Below are 20,528 nucleotides of genomic sequence, written 5' to 3' on the forward strand. Positions count from 1 at the left end.
TGTATTATTCTTGTAGAACTTTTTGCATTTTCTCAAGTGCCTCAATGTCCTTTTTATAATCTGGAGACCAGAAGTGTTCTCAATTCTCCAAGTGTTGTCTAACAAAGGTTCGATACAATTTTAGGACCAACTCCTCTGCTTTTTGATTCCCTCCCTCTAGCAATTAACCCTAGTGTTCTGTTTGCTTTTTTATGACCTTATTAACCTGCGCCATTCCTTTTAGTGATTTGTGTATCTGTACCTCATTTAAACTCTTATTTTCCAAGGAATATCTGACCTACTTCCTCTACCAAATTGCACCATCACACGCTTACCTATATTGAAACTAATTTGCCAATTACATACCAATTCTGCAAATTTATTAATGTCTTCTTCTATTTTGTCACAGTCTTCCTTGGTATTGATAATACCTCCCAATTTGGTGTCCCTGTGATTCCAGTCACCTGTTATTTTAATTCTTCACCTTTGACCTCCCTGTCCTTGGCCTCCTACACTGTTCTAATAAAATTCAATGGAAGCTCAAGGATTAGGACCTCATCTTTCAATGAGGCACTTTACAGCTTTCCATACGCAGCATTGACTTCAACAATTTCAGATAACCTCTGCCTTTTTTTGGGATGGCAGCTGTTGATGTTCCTACTTTTCCCATTCACATCTCCCTAAACACATTTTTTTTGTTTCTTTATTTGTCCCATTGCTACTCCCTTTGGCCTTGCACCATGAATCCATTTGTTACTTAATATCTCCTACCCTCCATCCTATCATAGGCCTTTCCCTTTGTTCTTCTTCCCACCCTCCCGCTTTCACTTGCTTAAAACTTATTACACCACTGGGTATATTCTATAGGCCACCAACTAGCAGGAAAAGTATAGAGGAACAAACTTTCAAGGAAATTGCAGAGAGATGAAAGAATAATAAAGTGGTTATGCTCAATCGTCAAGTGTCCTAATATATAATACCGTAATTGTGTAATGGGTAGAGAGGGGGAATAGTTTCTAAAATGTGTTCAGGAGAGTTTTCTACATCAGTATGCTTCCAGTCCAGCGAGGTAAGAGGCATTGCTGGATGTGATTCAATTGGTTCGAAGTCTCAGTAGGGGAACATTTAGAGCACAGTGATCATTTAAAAAAAAATTAATTCATGGAATGTGGGCGTCGGTGGCTAGGCCAGCATTTATTGCCCATCCTGAATTGCCCTTGATCAAAGGGCATTTAAGAGTCAACCACATTGCTGTGGGTCTGGGGTCACATGTAGGCCAGAGCAGGTAAGGACAGCAGATTTCCTCTAAAGGCCATTAGTGAACCAGATGAGTTTTTATGACAATTGACAATGGTTTTGTGGTCATCATTAGACTTTTAATTCCAGCTTTTTATTGAATTCAAATTCCACCATCTGCTGTGGCGGGATTCAAATGCAGGTCCCCAGAGCATTACCCTGGGTCTCTGAATTACTAGTCCAGTGACAATACCACTACGCCATTGCCTCCCTGGTGATGATATTATCATAAAGTTTTGGTTGGTTATGGAAAAGAACAAAGGGCAATCAAGAGGCTCAACTTCAAAAGCGTGAGAACAGACCTAGCCCAGGTAAATTGAAATCAAAGATTGGCAGGCAAAACTATATGGAACAATGGTCTGTCTTTAAAGAGAAGATAGTTTGGGTTCAGTCAAGGTACATTCCCATGAGGGGGAAAGGTAGGGCAAACAAATCTAGAGCTCCCTGGATGCTGAAAGAGATGGTGAGTAAGATGAAGCAGAAAACGATGTCAGTGGATAATACCATTGAAAACCAGGCTGAATATAGAATGTTCAGGGGGGCTGTGACAAAATAGAGAAGCAAAGAGAGAATGAGAAAACACTGGCAACAAATAGAATCCTAAAGTCCTCTATAGACATCTGGATAGTAAAAGGTTAATAAAAGGAGTGGGACCGATTAGGGACTAAAACGGAATTCATGCATGGAGGCAGGGGGCAAAACTGAGGTACTAAATAAGTACTTTGGCATTTGTCTTTACCAAGGAAAAGGATGCTGCTCAAGTCATTGTGAAAGAGGAGGTAGGTGAATCATTAGATGGGTTAAAAATTGATAAAGAGGTTGTACTGGATAAGCTGGCTGCACTTAAAGTTGATAAGTCATCGGAACTGGATGAGGTGTATCCGAGGATGCCAAGGGAATTAATGGTGGAAATTGTGGAGGCACTGGCCATAATCTTCCAATCCTCCTTTGGTAGAGGGATAGTGCTGGAGGATTGGAGAACTGCAGATGTTACGCTCTTGTTCAAAAAAATGGTGTAAGGATAAACCTAGTATCTACAGGCCAGTCAGTTTAACTTTGGTGGTGGGAAAGCGTTTAGAAACTTTAATTCAGGACAAGATTAACAGTCAGTATGACAAATATGGATTAATTCAGAAAAGCTAGCATGGATTTGTTAAGGGCAAATTGTGTTAAACTAACTTGCTTGAGTTCTTTGATGAGTTAACAGCTGATGAAAGTAATGTGGTTGATGTGGTATACATAGGCTTTCAAAAGGCATCTGATAAAGGCTTGTCAGTGAAATAAAAGCCCATGAAATAAAAGTGACAGTACCAGCATGAGTACAATGTTGGCTGAGTGACAGGAAATAGAGAGTAATTGTGAATGGTTGCTTTTAGGACTGGAGGAAGGTATATAGTCGGGTTCCCCAGGCATCAGTGTCAGGAACTCTGCTATTTTGATATGCATGTTAGTGACCTAGACTTGGGTGTACAGGACACAATTCCAATATTTGCAAATGACAAAAAACTTGGAAATATTGTGGACCGAGGAGGAGAGTGATAAACTTTAGGAGGACGAAGATAGGCTGGTGGACTGGGTGGACAAGTGGCAGATGAAACTTAATGCAATGAAGCGTGAAGTGATTAATTTTGGTATGAAGAACCAGGAGAATCAATATAAAATAAAGAGGGTGCAGGAGCAGAGGAACCTGGGGCATATGTGCACAAATCATTGAAGGTATAGGGCAGGTTGAGGAAGTGGTTAATAAATCTTACGGGACCCTAGGCTTATAAATAGGGGCATAGAGCACAAAGAAAGGAAGTTCTGATAAACCTGTATAAAACACTGGATCTGCCTCAATTGGAGTATTACGTGCAGTTCTGGGCACCACACTTTCTAAAGGATGTGAAGACATTAGAGAGGGTGCAGAAAGTTTAATGAGAACGGTTCTATTGATGAGGAACTCCAGTTACATAAAAATATTTAAGAAGCTGGGGCTGTTCTCCTTGGAGAAGGTTGAGAGGAGATTTGATAGAGTTATTCAAAATCACAAGGGGTCTGTACAGAGTAGACCTGGTGGAAGAGTCACAAACCAGGAGACACCAATTTAAGGTAAATGTCGACATAGGAAAATCTTTTTTCACTGAGCGAGTGGTTTAGACCTGGAATGCATTGAGGGTGTGGTGGAGGCAGATTCAATTGTGGCTGTCAAAAGTGAATTAGATCGTGATCTGAAGAGAAAAGATTTACAGGACTATAGGGGAGAGCTACTCGGTGAATTGCTGTAATAGACGGCCAGTACAGACACGAGGGGCCGAATGGCCTCGTCCGTGCTGAAATTATTTTGCAATTTTTAACTTTTCCTAGTTCTGATGAAAGAGCATTAACCCTTTCTCGCTGCACAGCCTGACCTGCTGAGTTTTTCCAGAATTTTCTATGTGCAGTATTTTAATCAGAGCTGGTCTTTGATGAATCCGCTCGGTGCTGCACATGCGCAGCGCCGTTTCCGGTAAGGCCGGAAGTGTGACTCGGCCATGAAGCAGAGCCAGTTGTCAGTCAGTAAACGGTGGGGGAAACCGCTGCTGTTCGGGGCGATCGCCGCGGGGATGGTGGCGGCATTTCTGTACAGGTTAGACAGCACTTTGTGCCCTTAGTTCCATCCCAGAGCGCGGACACCGAGCTCGGGGTTACCGGGTGACCTTCAGCCATCTTTGCCCATCCAAAATGATGAGTGGTTACCATGGATACTGGAATTACCATGGAGAGTTGGAATTACCATGGAGACTGTTGCCTGGGAGACCCGCTGCTGGACCCGACCCCCCTCCCGGCTGAGGTTGGCCACTGTGACCTGTAACCCAGGACTCAGCACCTTCAGGGGAGAATTGGTCAAAAGACCTGATTGAAAGGTTTGCTTTTTTGATTAATTCGTGGGACGTGGGCATCGCTGGCTAGGGGCAGCATTTATTGCCCACCCCTAATTGCCCTTGAGAAGGTGGTGATGAGCTGCCTTCTTGATCGCTGCAGTCCATGTGGTGTAGGTACACCCACAGTGCCTTTAGGAAGGGAGTTCCAGGATTTTGACCCAGTGACAGCGAAGGAACGGTGAAATGGCTTGGAGGGAATTTGCAGGTGGTGGTGTTTCCATGCATCTGCTGCCCTTGTCCTTTGAGGCAATAGAGGTCCTGAGTTTGGAAGGTGTTGTCAAAGGAGCCATGGTTAGTTACTGCAATGCATCTTGTAGATGATACACATTGCGGCCACTGTCAGAAGCTTTTTGATAAGGCCCCTCGTGGCAGATTGGTCACAAAAATAAAAGCCAGAGGGATCCAAGGCAAAGTGGCAAGTTGGATCCAAAATCGGCTCAGAAATAGGAATAAAAATGGAATGTTTGATGGGTGTTTTTGTAATGGAGGCTGCTTTCAGCTTTAGTTTCACAGAGTTCAGCACCAGGACCCTTGCTCTTTGTGGTATATATCAGTTACATATTTGGATTTGAACGTAGGGATCATGATTAAAAAGTTTGCAGATCATACAAAAATTGGCCCATTCTGTAAATTTCTATGATCCTAGGGAGTGAATGTTTAAGGTAGTGGATGAGGTGCTAGGGTTGCCAACCCTCCAGGATTGGTCTGGAGTCTCCTGGAATTGATGACCAATCTCCAGTACACAGCTCTGTGCAATCCTAGTCAGAGTTATACAACATAGAAACAGGTCCTCCAGCCCATCGTGTCCACCAAGCACCTATCCATTCTTATCCTATTTTCCAGCACTTGTCCTGCAGCAGCGTATGCTATGGCGTTTCAAGTGCTCATCTAAATACTTCTAAATCCTGGAGAAACATCATCAGGACAATAAAAAAGATCGTTTTTTTTTGTCATTTTCTTTGAATATGTCTGTCTACCAGATATAAAAATATTCAAAACGGGGGAAAAAAAGCTGTTTGGCTGACAGCCAAGCATCATCCAATTGAGTAATGAGTCTTTTTGCTTTCCAACTGGCGTAGGAAGGCAGTGCATCACAAGGATGGATGTGTTGGCCGACTAATGACTGGAGCGTAGGGGCAACTCATGTGGTGGAAGCTCCAGGAATACATTTAATCACAGTTGGCAACCCAAGGTGCTGATCAAGTGGGCTGCTTTGTCCTGAATGATGTTGAGCTTCTTGAATGTTGTTCGAACCACACTCTGTCACGGAGAGTATTCCATCACATTCCTGACTTGTGCCATCTTGTTGGCGGACAAGGTTTGGAGGTGAATTACTCATCACAGAATTCCTAAACTCTGCTGCTGCATTTATATGGCTGGTCCAGTTAAGCATCTAGTCGATGGTGTCCGCCCAGGGTGTTGATGGTGAGGATTCATTGACAATAATGCTGTTGAATGTGACTTGTTGGAGATAACGATGGCTGGGTACTAATGATAACCAGAGGAAGTTAGTTCAAATCTCATCATGGCAATTTTTGTAATGTTTCATTAAACTTGGTAATTTGTAGGCTCACACTAGAAAGGAAAGTGCTGTTTGCACTGAAGCCAGTTTGGTATTTTTAAATGTCAGTCAAGGATGGAAGCTGCTCCTCTGAAGTCTGGGCCTACACGTGACTTGAATCACACACCATGTGCCTTCGTGTCCGCGGGTCAACGACGCATCTCCCAGGGACAAATCTTTGAAATAACATGTCACATCCTCCTGGTAAAAACCATTGTTTTATGTTTTGAACAGGCAGAGATTTTTCCCAGATATCGAAGAGATTCGTGCCAGAGAACGGAACAAATACAATGAAAGATTGCAGATGATCTTGGAACGTAGGGAAAAACAACTGTTGGAACTGGAGAAGAAAGCGCCCCGATGAGCTTGGGAAAGAGGAGTGACTTCCACACCGAAGTAGCCATAGGCAGCGCCCCAATTCCAAGAGATGGTGTACAAGCTTGACACCTGGACTGAGTAAATGAGCCAAAAAGAGGAAGAATATTGGTCCAAAATACACAATGAGATTGAAATGCTCCTTTAAAGATCACATCAACATTAAAGTTACACAATTTTAAAAATGTATATATGTAAGTGATGTAATTAAAAAGAAACTTTGGATATCAAACGATTTGTTTGTTGACACGGGCTTGGATTGTTAAACGCAAAAAGGATTTATCTACTTATTTGAACACAATAGAGAGGTTCTGCCATCTCATACTGGGTAGAAGCACCATTTTCAATAGCACTAAGACACATGCCAAAAGGTCCCTGGTTTCTACCCATTCCTTTTCATCAGTTAATTAATCCTGAGGCAGTACTGGAAGAGGGGACGGATGTGTATTGTGAGTGGGCAAAAAATTACCTGCTGATGCTCACTGATGAGATACCAGAGGAAAATCAGGCAGTTCCCATTAGTGCCTAGCCCAATTTTCATTTATATACTGTGCTTGGACTGAGTGAGAGAGAAATCTGCTCAGCACAATCAGAAATGATGGGAAGGAAGAATGAAATATGAACACTTTTTCAAGTAAAATAGTGATCAGGAGGGAATATGCCCCAGAATGAAGCCAGTTTTTGTGCACTTTCTGTTGTGTATTGTTTGTACCTTATAACTTTACGTGGATTCAGCCACAGGTTGGGGAAGGCTTTTCCCGTGGTGTTTAGCTAAATTCTGTCAAGGTTTCAAATAATGAGGCATTTAATTATCTGATAAAAACAGAACAACTCAAACACTAGAGCACACTGAACAGCCTAAGGTCCAGTCTTCCATATTCTGTCAAGGTTTCAAATAATAATGAGGCATTTAATTATCTGATTAAAACAGAACTCAAACACTAGAGCACACTGAACAGCCCAAGGTCCAGTCTTCAGTCAATGATGTGCTTCAAGGCCAGCATTTATTGCCCATACCTAATTGCCCTTGAGAATGTGATGGTGAGCTGCCTCCTTGAACTGCTACAGTCCAAATGGTGTAGGTACACCCACAGCACTGTTAGGAAGGGAATTTTGACACACACACACCGTGAAATAATGGTGATAATATTTCCAAGTCAGGATGTTATGTGACTTGGAGGGGAACTTGCAGGTGGTGGTGTTCCCATGCGGCTGCTGCCCTTGTTCTTCTAGGTGGTAGATGTAGCAAGTTTGGAAGGTGCTTTCGAAGGAGTCCTGGCAAATTGCCATGGTGCATCTTGTGTATGGTACACACTTCTGTCACGATGTATCAGTGATGGAGAGAATGAATGTTGAAGGTAGTGGATGGGGTGCCAATCATGTGGGTTGCTTTGTCCTGGATGGCGTCGAACTCCTTGAGTGTTGTTGGAGCTGTACTCATCCATGCAAGTAGACAGCATTCCATCACACTCCTGACTTGTACATTGTGAATGGTGTATGAGCTTTTGAGAGTCAGAAGGTGAGTTACTCACTGCAGAATTCCCAGTCTCTGACCTGCTGTTGCAGCCACAGTATTTATATGACTGGTCCAGTTTAGTTTCTTGCCAATGGTAACCTCCAGGCTATTGATGGTGGGGGATTCAGCGATGACAATGCTGTTAAATGTCATGGGGAGATGGTTAGATCTCTGTGCCCAAGTGCAATAGAGTGATAGCATGACACTGTACCCCAATATTATAAATTGACAGACCTGATTGCATGAACAACATATTCACTAATATTTTTTCAAGTGCATGGGTCCTTTAATTTTTTTGTGCAGCTTTGTGGTAACTTGAAGGGGGCAACTTGTAGTCAGCCTGCACGAGAAACTTTGGGTTGGTGTGCGGCCGTGCAGCTTACAGGAACATTGCCCACCAGTCCCACACCTCAGTGTTATACAGTGATAGACTTGCACCCAGTGGTACTGTACCCGAGTTATACAGTGACAGACCTGTATCCACCAGTACTGTATCCCATTGTCATGAGACAGTGACAGATCAGTAGCCAGCAATATTGGAACTAGAGATAGTTTAAGTAAGTTGTATTTGTATTGGTGGGTGTTAGGAATAAGCTATAGGTTTAAGTTTAATTTATATTTCTGTATTTGTGTGTTAAGGGAACCTGAGTTTTAGTTTCACTTTAATCTGATGCCTGCAATTCTAGGGGGTTTGTATACCTGCGTTCTAATAAGGTTTGATGGGAAAGGTTTTAAGGAAAAACTATGTTGTTGCCTAGCAACAGGGGGGCCTAGAGACACAAAATAGCAGTTTTGGTTCGGTTGGAAGAAGGTGCCAGAACAGGCAGGACATGAAAAGGGACAAAGAACAAGTCCCAAACTAAAGAAGCAGGTTCCAAGAGCCAGGCAGGGACAGGAAAAGGTCCCAAGATGACAGCTAAGTCAAGGAATAAGGACAGGGATCCAGAACAGATCCTGTTCAGTGAATTTAAAGTAAGGAGCAGAGGAGAAGGCTCCAAATGAAAGAGAGAGCGCCGCTGGAAGCAGACTTAAAGTAAAATAGGCACGTGAGAAGCCAGAAGATCCAAGGAGACAGCCGAAGGTCTATAACTCTTTACTATGGGCATGTGAAGCAGTGGTGGTCTGTTGACACAGCTGAGTATCTGAGAGAGAGTGCTTGGAAGGTGAAGCTTGTTTGCACATGGCAATCCAGGGAAGAGGAACATTGGAAGGAGATCAGAACCCTGGAGGTGGACCCTTGTGGAAGGCATCTGAGAGAAAGCATCATTTGGGAGAAGATTCCAAAGCGAGTTCTTTGAGAATGGAGATTGGAAACCCTTATGTGAAAGTCGGAGTTCAGTGAAAAGTTTGACTCATGGTGTGACAAGCATCTGGGGGGAGCTGATGAGAGATCCAGAACAGCTGTTTGGGGTGGCTTATTGTTACCTGGTTTTAGTGTGCTGTGTCTGACCACAGATCTCATTTTGGTTCACATGGGCTGTGTACTTACTGTGAACATTAGAGCTTAAGATAGCTTTTGCAACTTGTGTTATCCTAATTAATTTGTATACATCTGTAAAGGTATAGTTGTGGGTGAGGGAGTATTGTAATATAGTTAACCTTTTGTTTAATAAATGTTTTATTCTTTTGTTAAAAGTTCATCAGCTGACTCCTGTGACTGCGTTCAGTAGCCACCCTCCATGTTTCTAAACAAAAAATAAAAGTTAGGATCTATCAAGCCAGGTTCCACCCTGGGATCTGACTTGTCCAGTAGTATCAATTGGGATCGTAACAAGAGTGACAGACCTGTACCCAGCAGTATTGTCCCCCAGTGTTATATAGTGACAGATCGGTACCCAGCAGTGTTGTCCCCATGTTCTATAGTGACGGACCTGTATCCAGTACAGTACCAGTGTTACATAGTGGCAACCTCTTCCCAGCAGTACATCCATGTTATACAGTGACAGACCTGTATCCCAGTGTTATAGTGACAGAGCTGCACCCAAGATGTTGCTGGCTCAGCCAGCATTTATTGCTCATCCTTAATTGCCCTTGAGAAGGCTGTGGTGTGCTGCCTTCTTGAACCGCTATAGTCCATGTAGTGTAGGGACTGTAAACCCACAGTGCTCTTAATAAGGGAGTTCCAGGATTTTGACCCAGCAACAATGAAGGAACAACGATATAGTTCCAAGTCAAGATGCTATGTGGCTTGGAGGGGAATTTACAGGTGGTGGTGTTCCCATGCACCTGCTGCCCTTGTCCTTCTAAGTGATAGAGGTTGTGGGTTTGGAAGGTGCTGTCAAAGGAACCTTGGTGCAGAGCATCTTGTAGATGGTAGACACTGCTGCCACTGTGCGTCAGTGGTGGAAGGAGTGAATGTTTAAGGTGGTGTGGATGGGCTGCCAATCAACAGGCTGTTTTGTCCTGGATGGTGTCAAGCTTTTTAAGTGTTGTTGAAGTTGTACTTATCCAGGCAAGTGGAGAGTGTGAAGATGGGACTTTGTTTCCACAAGAATTGTGCAGAGGTCACTCCTACCACTGCTGTCATGGACAGATGCAGCTGTGACAGGTAGATTGGTGAGGATGAGGTCAAGTAGGTTTTTCCCTCTTGTTGGTTCCCTTATCATCTGCCGCAGACCCAGTCTAGCAGCTATGTCCTCTAGGACTCGGCCAGCTCGGTCAGTACTGGTGCTACTGAGCCCCTCTTGGTGATGGACAATAAAGCCCCCCAACCCTGATTACTTCTTATGCCCTTACTACTCTCAGTGCTTCTTCCAATCAGCTGGTCAAGGGGTGGGGGGTAGGTGGTAATCAGCAGAAGGTTTTGTTATACAGTGATAGACCTATACCCACCAGTACTGTATCCAGGTAATACAGTTGTACCCAAAAGTATTGTACCCAGTGCTACATAGTGGCAAATCTGTACCCAGCAATACTGAACCCAGTAACTTACTTGTACACAGCAGTACTATATCGGTGTTGTACTGTAATAGACCTGTACCACCAGCTCGGCACTCGTGTCATTAAGTGACAGACTTGTACCCAGCAGTCCTATACCAGTGACTGAAAATAAAACAAAGTGCTTGAAAAACTCAGATCTGGCAGCATCTGTAGAGAGAGAAACAGAGTTGACGTTTCAAGTCCAAAATGACTTCAGAACATCTCTAGCATCTGTAGTGCTTTGCTTTTATACAGTGACTGACCTGTACCAAGCAGTACTGTACCCCAGTGTACACAGGCACAGATCTGTATCCAGCAGTACTGTAACCCAGTGTTATATAGTGACTGGCCTGTATCCATGAGTACTGCATCCCAGTGTTTTACAGTGATAGATCTGTACCCAGCAGTAACGTATTATAGCAGTAACAGTGATAGACCTATACCCACCAGTACTGTATCCAGGTAATACAGTTGTACCCAAAAGTACTGTACCCAGTGCTACATAGTGGCAAATCTGTACCCAGCAATACTGAACCCAGTAACTTATCTGTATTATAGAGATCCAAATGACCTCGACAACAAAATGCAAATTTGGAAGTACAAGACCTAGACTTAGAACCATAGAATACTACAGCACAGAAAAACAGGCCATTCGGCCCTTCTAGTCTGTGCCGAAATATTATTCCGCTAGTCCCATTGACCTGCACCCAGTCCATAACCCTCCAGACCTCTCCTTGTATGGCTGTATTGCATATTTTGAACTGGCACAGTTTGAAATTTCTGTAAATACAGCATAACACTTCAGTGGCAATACTGAGTAGTTTAATCATCACATCATTGTCTCAAAAGTACAGTGACCCAATGAGAAAGAAAAAAACATTAACAAGATTTGTGAAATTTCACATAATTAAGTGTTTACTCAATAATTACAATACTGTATCCTTCCCCTCCCCTCAAAACCCACCTTAAAGTCACTGAGTGAAATCCATGCACACAATGGTCCATAGGAAGAACAGAAAGGAATTCTCACAAAGCAGACTCAATAAAACAACCGTGGCTCTGCTTCCTCGTCACAAAGGAATGAGCAACATCGCAGGTCTGTTAAAGGCAATTAAATACATTGGTTGAATATATATACATTACACAACAACAAACCATAACACAGGGAGATTTGGCAGCTTTTACACTTAATTCTTGAGAGAAGAGCTGTGAGCCTCTCATAGGCTTCAAGCGAAAGGCAGAGAGGTTGAGTTCTTCAGTAAAATGAGCCCACTGATCAAGGAGGCTCATGTGAACTGAAAGCATCGAGGCCAGTGTCAGAGTATGGCAAAGGTTTGGTGTCCCCAGCAAGTGGAAGATTCCTCTTCAAGGTTCAGAATGTAAATAGCAATTACGATCCAGTAAGGTCACATTCTCGAGCCTCGCTCTTGCAGAATCTGTTTCCAAAAATAATATCAGGAGACAAGTTCATTAGAATTTTTTAGGAGTAGGAAAAGGTTGGTAGGTCAAACAAACCCAACTGTTTTGGTAGATCTCAACCCCACTGTGTCAAAATATTCCCTGATCGCTTCTCTCCAGGGGTCCACCTATCTCCACATTTGTATGTTCCACATTCTAACCAGTAACAACAAAACGCAAAGAATATCTCAAACTGCCTCAACTTGACTGCATGAGGTTGGCATGTCTTGCGATGGCGAGAGCAAGCGGGTGAGAGAGAATTAGAGGTGAATGGAGGGCAGAGCGATACCTTGGCTTTTTCACTGGGCTCTATGACAATTCCATTGGTCGAGTTATTCAGTTCCCTGGAGACAACGCAAAGGAATTCAGCCTGATCTTCGTTGCCATAGTTATAGGAGGATCCAATGCTAATGAGCTGAGAGACAACGCAGAATTTAAATTAGCAGCAATAGGCACAATAGGGTACCAGGTACAATTACACACTTTTATTACAGTCTTTCACTGCATGGAAGTTTTCTCCCACAATGTAATTAGATACCACAACCATCTGAGTGGAGGATCTCTCCAGACATAGCGACCTCGAGACTTGAACACAAAATTCAGGCCAGCTCTCCCATTTCAGTAGAGGGAGAGCTGCACTGTCGGCGGTGCTCTCATCAGATGAAACATTAAAGCTTACCCATGGTACGAACTAAGTAGCTCACAAACACTGCTTGCTCGCACATCGAATGTGACAGTAGATGGTATGGGGAAGCTATGATTTTGTTGCAGACATGCCAGAAAAATCCCACCAAGAAGTGAAGGTCCTACACACTACAAAATGGGATAAGAATCTTCTGGTTATTGTAGGAAAACCAGAAACATATTCAGTTTCTCTGCTCACGGCGACCAGTGGAACTCTCCCACAGAGGGCACAGATCTGAAAGAAAGCATTTCAAAACTGGCACATAAAAATAGTTGTGGTTCCAGTGGATGGAAAGTTTATTCTACTGGCAGTTCCCAACCAGCTGGTGTATAACACAAAGCCACCCATTCAGCAACATGCTGCCTATAAATGATCTCATCCACACACCATGGGATCTGTAACTACACACTGTAATACACTGGTGAAATCACACTATATGATATCAGCATTTATTCACTTGCTAATATCACACAGCATGATTTGCCCTGTAGTTGCTATGTGTGGATGAGCACTTGTGTCCAAATTTGCTATACCAAGGCATTTAGCACCATTTATAATAAACATCCTCTTTAATTAAAATAGCTGGGAGGAATTTCTCATAAGCATACCTGCCTGTTAATATCACATTGCAGAAATGCATCCCAATACTATCCACACAGCAATAAACTGAGTGAAGAACATTATTCAAGGGTTTATATGAACACAGGTTATAGGGGACTAGAATGACCTGGGCAACTCCCATCCTACATATCAGGATGTAGAGGGATAAAAGCCAATTCCCACCTTACATAACACAGGGATGTAGGGGCCACAGAAGCAGTCCTCACTGACCGTTCCAACAAACCCAGGCTATACTCTGCCTCACATAGCCCCCAACTGCCCTTTTCACCAAAAACCTACCCCATTTCCATTTGAATTTGCTGATTGTCCAGCAAGATAGTGGAGAGTGAACAATCTGTTGCACATATTCCCCACCCTCTGTCAACTCCATTCTGTTTATCCGCCCTCTTCTGTGTTTTAAGCCAGAGACCCCTAGTCAGGGTTTATCTCCACTTTTTCATTATTTAAGTCAAGCTGTTTCCCTTAGAATCCTGACACCTCAAACAGCTCCACTCAGTTTAAATATTTGCTATGATTCCAATTCCCAGTATTAGTTTGGTTGCCTTCAACGTACTGTCGCAACTGTGGTTGCACAGTTTGCTGATGGTTTCAACAGCTACCCAGCCAATACCACAGATCCCTAGTTAACATTAACTGATAATTAAGGTGGTACCTGCTCAAATTTCCAACCATCCGACATTGTAGAAACCATCTGGGTTAGTTCCTCCTCCTGACATTGCAGGACACGGTAAACGTGTTTAACTGGACCCTGTAGAGGACATCACACAGTTAAATACACTAGCATTGTAATTCTCATTAATGCAAAAAGCAGTCAGAGACAAAAAGAGACTAAACCGCCACTTCTCTTTCCTCCTTTGCTCAATGCTTTTGGTCATCTGCCCTAATTATAGGGCTGAGTGTCAAATTTTGTTTGATAACACTCTATGAAGCACCTCGGGACTTTTTACTACATTAAAGGTGCTGTATAAATACAAGTTGTTGTTGCTGCTACTAGTCACACCAAGCTTGAATATTATTCAGGTCTTGCTGCATGTAGGCAAGGACTGCTTCATTATCTGAAGAATTGTGAATGAAACTGAACACTGTACAATCATTAGCAAACATCCCCATGATTCACCCTGTTGCTATGTGTGGATGGTAAAAAGAAAGCAGCTGAAGGTAACAGCGATGGCCTGGAACTAAGATGATTGGCTTCCAACAATCATCTTCCTTTGTCCTTGGTATGACCAGAGTCAATGGTGAGTTTTCTCCCTGATCCCACTGACCTTAGACTGGTTTTCAGAGAGTTGTCAGAAACCCAGGCTTTCAGTACTCGGCTTTTGATGAAATAAATGACCAAACAGTCAATGCCGGACAGGCGCTCACCTGTGAGGTCCTATTTTCCAGGTCCCTAATGCGTTCTTTGACCAATCGAACAAGTAATGCAATGTTATAAAACTCAGCCTCCTCCAGCACTCCTAGAAGTATAGAGCAGAGATTAGAAAACACTTAGCCAGGGCCTGACTTCACCAGCAATAGGATCACAAGCTCAGTGACTACTTGGCATCAGTTCAAACATTGCCTCAAGCATAAAATTCTACCAAAAAGACAGTTTTCCCCAGCTCTAATTCTGCCATGGCGTGCACAGTGCAGAGATGTCCAATGTCCAAAAAATACTCAATACCCAACCTCACACCGGGCCCAACATTCAACTTCATTCTGGGTCCAATACCAATCTCACTCTGTGCCTGTGGTGGTTTCCAGTAGAGCCATGACTATTCTTATGTGCCAGTTTTGAAATGCTTAGGCTCAAGCCTAAGGTAGAACTACTTCACCAACCAGTCGGAGGTGGACTAATTCACTATTGGGCGAGGTTTTGCTTGGAGATGAGGGAAAAGAGTACAACAAATTTTATTTGGGTGGATGGAATCCATCTGGCATACTCAAAGTGCAGCCTTCAACTTTCCTTGTCTTATCAGCAGGATAACTGACCAGCTTTCACACTAAGTGACACAGCTGTCTAATTCAGGTATTGGACAGACTTCACAGGCCGACTTTTCATCTGGGCTCGGGAAAATTCGACCTGCTCACTTTCACAGCTTGCAAAATGCATACCCAACCCATGTGTAACTTTATGAGGGGTTTTCACACAGGAGTCAGGTCCACTGGGCATTCTGAAAGCCACATTTGAGTGTGTGAAGAGTGTGGGGGTGCGGAGGTGGGCCAGTTAGATGGTCCGCCCAGGTTCTTCAACACAGCAGCCCAGCTCCTAACATCGTTTATCCCTCCAATGCCACCTCTACACTCCCCCAATGCCACCTCTATGGCCCTCATGTATCCTCCATAGTCACTTGCCCAGTTCTCAGGAGCCATGCAATAGCAATGAGAATTATTTTTAAATTACTGGAAAACTATTAAACCTCTAACAATCTAAGAAAACCTTGAATTTAAACTTAATATCAATGATACTGGTCCAAAAAAACTCAAGGGAGAAGGAAGTTGTAATCCTTTGAGTGTTGATTAGGTTAGGTTAAGAAAACAAAAATACATAATCTGTTATTATAGGCTCATAAAAGTTTAAATAGTCCTTTGATCAATAAGACCACCCGCTGAGCTGAAACTTTGAAACCCAGCCAAGCATTCATAACGGAACAACAATGGAATAACACAAGCTTCCAGCTCCACTGACAGAACAGACAGTTATTTCCATTTCAAAGGACGGTACCTGTCAATTAATGGAGGGGAAGCATGTGCAGGCCATTTTTTCCACCTTCAGTAGCAGGGTTTAAAAAAAAACAGCCAGATCTGCCAGTCCAATTAATCAGAGCACAAAAAGCTGAAAGCAGAGGACATTTTTTAATACATTATGGTACTTTCTCCTTTGGAAAAGTACTGTAATGCATCTGAACAATTACAAAATGCTGTTCAATGTAAGGGTCAGCTTACCTTTGTCGGACAGATCCCCATGATGGGTCACTGCATTAAACACACATCTATATTACAGTACAGCATCTAGTGACATCTGAAAGTGTGTAAACATTTCACACTTACCTTTCAGAATGTTCCTGACACCTTAGCAGGCTTTCCATTTTCTTCATGAACTCTCAAACCTGGCGTGTTTTTAATGATCTTCCAAAACCCCGCACCACCAGACAAAAATGGCATGCGGGAGGAAATCTGATTTTCGAGCCTCATTTAAAATGGGGAACCCAACCTCAGCGGGGGCAGGAGTGCATTTTGCACACTAGCCATTCCCAACCTGCAAATAGGCCAGAGGAAAATGGCGCGGGGTCAGGAATGCAGAGAAAGATCTGATTTTTTTTGGAGGAAATCCAAGTGTGTCATTCACAGACTGAAACCCGTCTCTGCACCCAGATGAAAATTCAGCCCCATGTTTACTTCAGATTGCTGCAGCAATCTTCACCAGTGCCTGTGTACCATATCTGATGCAAATGTCATTTTAGCTGTTTCAGATCATCCTCTGCAGCAGCCTAGGCAAAGTATGGTCAGCCCCACTGACATTAGGGATTTAGAAACCCAAATCAAGTCCCACACATCCAAAATATTACTGGTTTCAGTGGGCACTAATGACACCCCAAATCGATCATTCGCCTTGGTTATAAGCAACTGCTGTGTGTTGGGATAGAGGTTTTTTACACGATTCTTCAATTTCGACACATATTTCAGCTAAATTTATAACACACTAAGGCACAGCTGACCATGACATTTAGAATAACATTTCTAGGGCAAATGTTTTTCTGTTACTTCTGCAATCAAGTCTTGACCTCATTGACAACCCCTCAAGATGCAATCTCCTAGAGGACTGGGTTTATCAATCAAACCTCACAATCAACTCACTGCTCTAGATCCTACCTTACTAAGTATTTTGTGTGTTTATCAACGTGAGATTGTTCATGCTGGGTGATGCAGCACTTTTCATTTCAGGCACCCAGTGTCAGCGTCATTGAATCAAAAGCAGCCCGTTGGCCTACTGAACCAACCAATTTTCAGTGTGGCAGCCCCATACCAATTATAATCTGCTTTTTCTCTTAACATTTAAGGTTATGCATTCAATGTCCAACATGCCTCCATCCTCCTACACCAGATTTACAGGCCATTTGCTGTTTGTAGGATGCTGGAATGTGCTCCAGCATCCTACAAATCAAAATCCTGCATCAGCTGTGGCTCAGTACTTACACTCTTTCCTCTGCTTCAGAAGATTATGGGTTCAAGCTCCACTTTAGAGACTTGAGGCCCATAATCCAGGCTGATACTCCAGCATAGTACTGAGGGAGTGCTGCACCATCTGCGGTGCTGTCTTTTGGATGTTAAATCAAGGCCCCATCTACCCCCTCAGGTGGGTCGAGTCCTGACCAATATTCATCTCATAACCAACAATCACTAAACTAAATTATTTGATCATTATCTTATTGTTTGTGGGAGCTTGCTGTGCACAAACTAGCTGCCACATTTCTCTACACTGAAGTACTTTGGGACATCCTTAGGTTGTGAAAGACGATATATAAATGAACTTTCTTAATCACTAAACAGTAATGCAAGATCCAAAAATTCAGCCTGGCTAGGATTCTAATTGTACTAATTTAGTAATTGTCACCAAATTCAGCAAGCCCACCATAGGCCTAAAGTCCTAATCAATGTCAGGGCCAAAGTCTAACACAGTACTCACCTGAAATGTTCACATCAGTGGGCGGGAATCAGAAAGAATTCCAATCATCTGAAATGAGGGCTTGTTAGTGTGCTGTATCAAACTTTTTTCTGAGTCCATCAGGGAGAATGTGGACATAAGAGGGGTGCCAATCCCAGGCAGTGGAGGCATGCAGGTCAATGCCTCCCTGTACATGGACAAAATCATCGTTTTTTGCTCAGATCCGCTGTCGGTGCGCAGACTGATGAGCATCTGTGACTAGTTCAGACAGGCTTCAGGAGCCAAAGTAAATTATGGCAAGAGCGAGGTCATGCTCTTTGGCAGCTGGACCGATCGATCCTTTATCCCCTTCACTGTCAGATCAGACAACCTGAAGGTACTTGGGATATATATCGGAGGGGCCAGGCATGCACCAAAAATGAGAAGGAGCATGTAGCAAAGGTAAAAACAAAAACTCGGCATGTGGAGCCTCACTCTCCAGATAGGAATTTGGTTATAAGGTGCAGGATGCTCTCAGTGTTGCTGGATATGGCAGGTCCAGCCCATACCCAACTCCGGCATCATAGCTATCATACTAGCCATCTTCCACTTCGTCTGGAGGTAGAAAATGGACTGTATCCACAGGGCCACAATGTACAAATCTCTAGACAGGGAGACTATTGCTGAGATTCTATCTGTTCCTGGTGTTGCAAAGGATGGGTCGGATATATTGCCGCAGAACACTCCAGCCAGTTGGACCACCTATCCCCCATGGAAAAGTTTATGCAGAAAAGCGCCGTTCACTACAAGTCCATCAGATAGTGATCCGCATTTAATGTCCTCGAGTCCCTGCATGAAAATGAGATGGTTCCCCGAGCAGACGGTAAAACTCATTTGTAAGAATGCCTCATCGTCAGAGCTTTCAAACAAGCACCAAGTTTGGCTGGTGGTAAGAAAGGCCCTCCCCATCAGATCCTTCCTGCACACCCAGCATCTCACCCACTCTGCACGCTGCCCTTGAGGCAGCTGCAGTGGGAAGAGACCATTGCCCACCTCCACGTTGAATGCAGTGGTTTTTGTTGAGGTTTATCTTGAGCAGCTCTGTGGGCTGTTCTCAGGGATGCACAGAGATAAACATCAACTCAGTGAAAGACACTCTTTGGTCTGTCCGAAACCTGTTGGTCTTCTATTGTAAAGGGTTGTGCATGACCGAGTGTTGCAGACTAGCAAATTTCAAAGTCCAGGACTATTTGCTGAGGGATGCACTAAAGCTTGGGGCTGCCGCCGCAAAGTTCAATGGGGAAAGGACACTGTCTGAGGTCCACCTGCTATTGTATACCGAGGGACTGGAAACTATGTAAAACCCCATAGTAATATCTTTGTCATGGATATTGTAAATATCATATGTAATTGCAATTGTTTTGAGGCACCTCTATATGCCACATGCTGTATGCAAAGAACTTGAACTGTATTGCACTTCTGGTAATATCCAATTTGAACTGTTATGTAATGTACTGATACAATTTTTAATGAAAAGTCTATTCTTGGGAAACAAAACAATATCTGGATTATTCTCATTTCCCATGCCCAGTCAACCCCTATGACAATATTTTAATGTCAATCCCTGACAGTGTGGCGGGTTATGTTTTAGCAGGTTTTCAGCTCTCACCCTCCTCTGCCAAGTCCTTGTTAATGATCAGCTTGCCATGTCGCAGGTAGTTAAGGATCGGGCCAAAGTAACTCGGGTCTCTGTCTATAAGATAGGCACCAGTTTCATCCTGTAAAACATGGAGAGAAAACAAAATACAGAAACTACAACACGAAAGGACCTCACACAAACCAAAGCCAAGTTTTGAATGTAGTATGGTAGCATGTGAGCACTGGTTATGTATTTTTTCAATTATGACACGCAGATCCTGTTTGTAAACCTGGTTTGGGGCAGAAAGGGTGCATGGTGGGAACAGCAATGCCTCCTTGCAGGAATTGCCTGTCTTTTACCAGGAACCGAGGAGGATCCGGAACATGGTCACCTCCAGCCAGAGCTCGCTCCCATCAGGAGTGGCAGCTACAAAATCCCGACCCCTATAAGCATGGGCGTAAGTGGCTGATGGGCAGCATATTGTAGTTGGCGAGGTGACCAGAGTTGGGGGTTTATTGGATGGCAGATGGAACAGGCTGGATTTTGCCGGAGGAATTGGTACAGCTTGTTTCCTGCCACTGCATCTGGTTCGCAGCCACTTGGTCTATCCAGGTGATTCCCATCCGAACTGACACCTGTTCAGACGGAATTTCTCACCGAAGGGATGATTGATCACCATACAGACATTGGAATAATTGGTCACCATGGAGACGGGTTGGCCACCATTACCTTATCCGAGTCCAGGTCCGGGTCCTCCTGGCACAGGCGGCACAGGAAGGATTTAGGGTCCCTGCACAGGGTTTGCTTAGTGCTGACAAAATACGTTCCGCCCACGTTCAGCCGAACCCATTTGTTGGCCGTTTTGTCGCCGGACCCGGGAGTACTGGCGCCATTACCGCCCGGAGGCCCCGAGTTTTGCAGCTCCGCCATTAGGCCGCCATTTCCGGAAATA

At 43.7% G+C, this 20,528-nt stretch overlaps 2 protein-coding genes across 2 annotated transcripts in view; one reads left to right on the top strand and one right to left on the bottom strand.

The window, feature by feature from the left end:
• The window catches only part of LOC144699692 (uncharacterized), a 112,795-nt gene that overhangs the window by 59,025 nt on the left and 33,242 nt on the right, over positions 1-20,528 (top strand). The gene's annotated exons all lie outside the window — the stretch shown is intronic.
• On the bottom strand, positions 11,355-20,506 carry LOC144699690 (BTB/POZ domain-containing protein KCTD2-like). The gene is made up of 6 exons (XM_078570831.1): positions 20,306-20,506; positions 19,607-19,715; positions 14,679-14,770; positions 13,966-14,061; positions 12,297-12,422; positions 11,355-11,985 (listed from the first exon to the last, which is right to left on the bottom strand). The coding sequence occupies exons 1-6, from the start codon at positions 20,504-20,506 to the stop codon at positions 11,956-11,958; spliced, it is 654 nt and encodes a 217-aa protein (XP_078426957.1). The 3' UTR covers positions 11,355-11,955.

This window comes from Cetorhinus maximus, chromosome 24, assembly GCF_964194155.1.
Source record: "Cetorhinus maximus chromosome 24, sCetMax3.hap1.1, whole genome shotgun sequence".
NCBI lineage: Eukaryota > Metazoa > Chordata > Chondrichthyes > Lamniformes > Cetorhinidae > Cetorhinus > Cetorhinus maximus.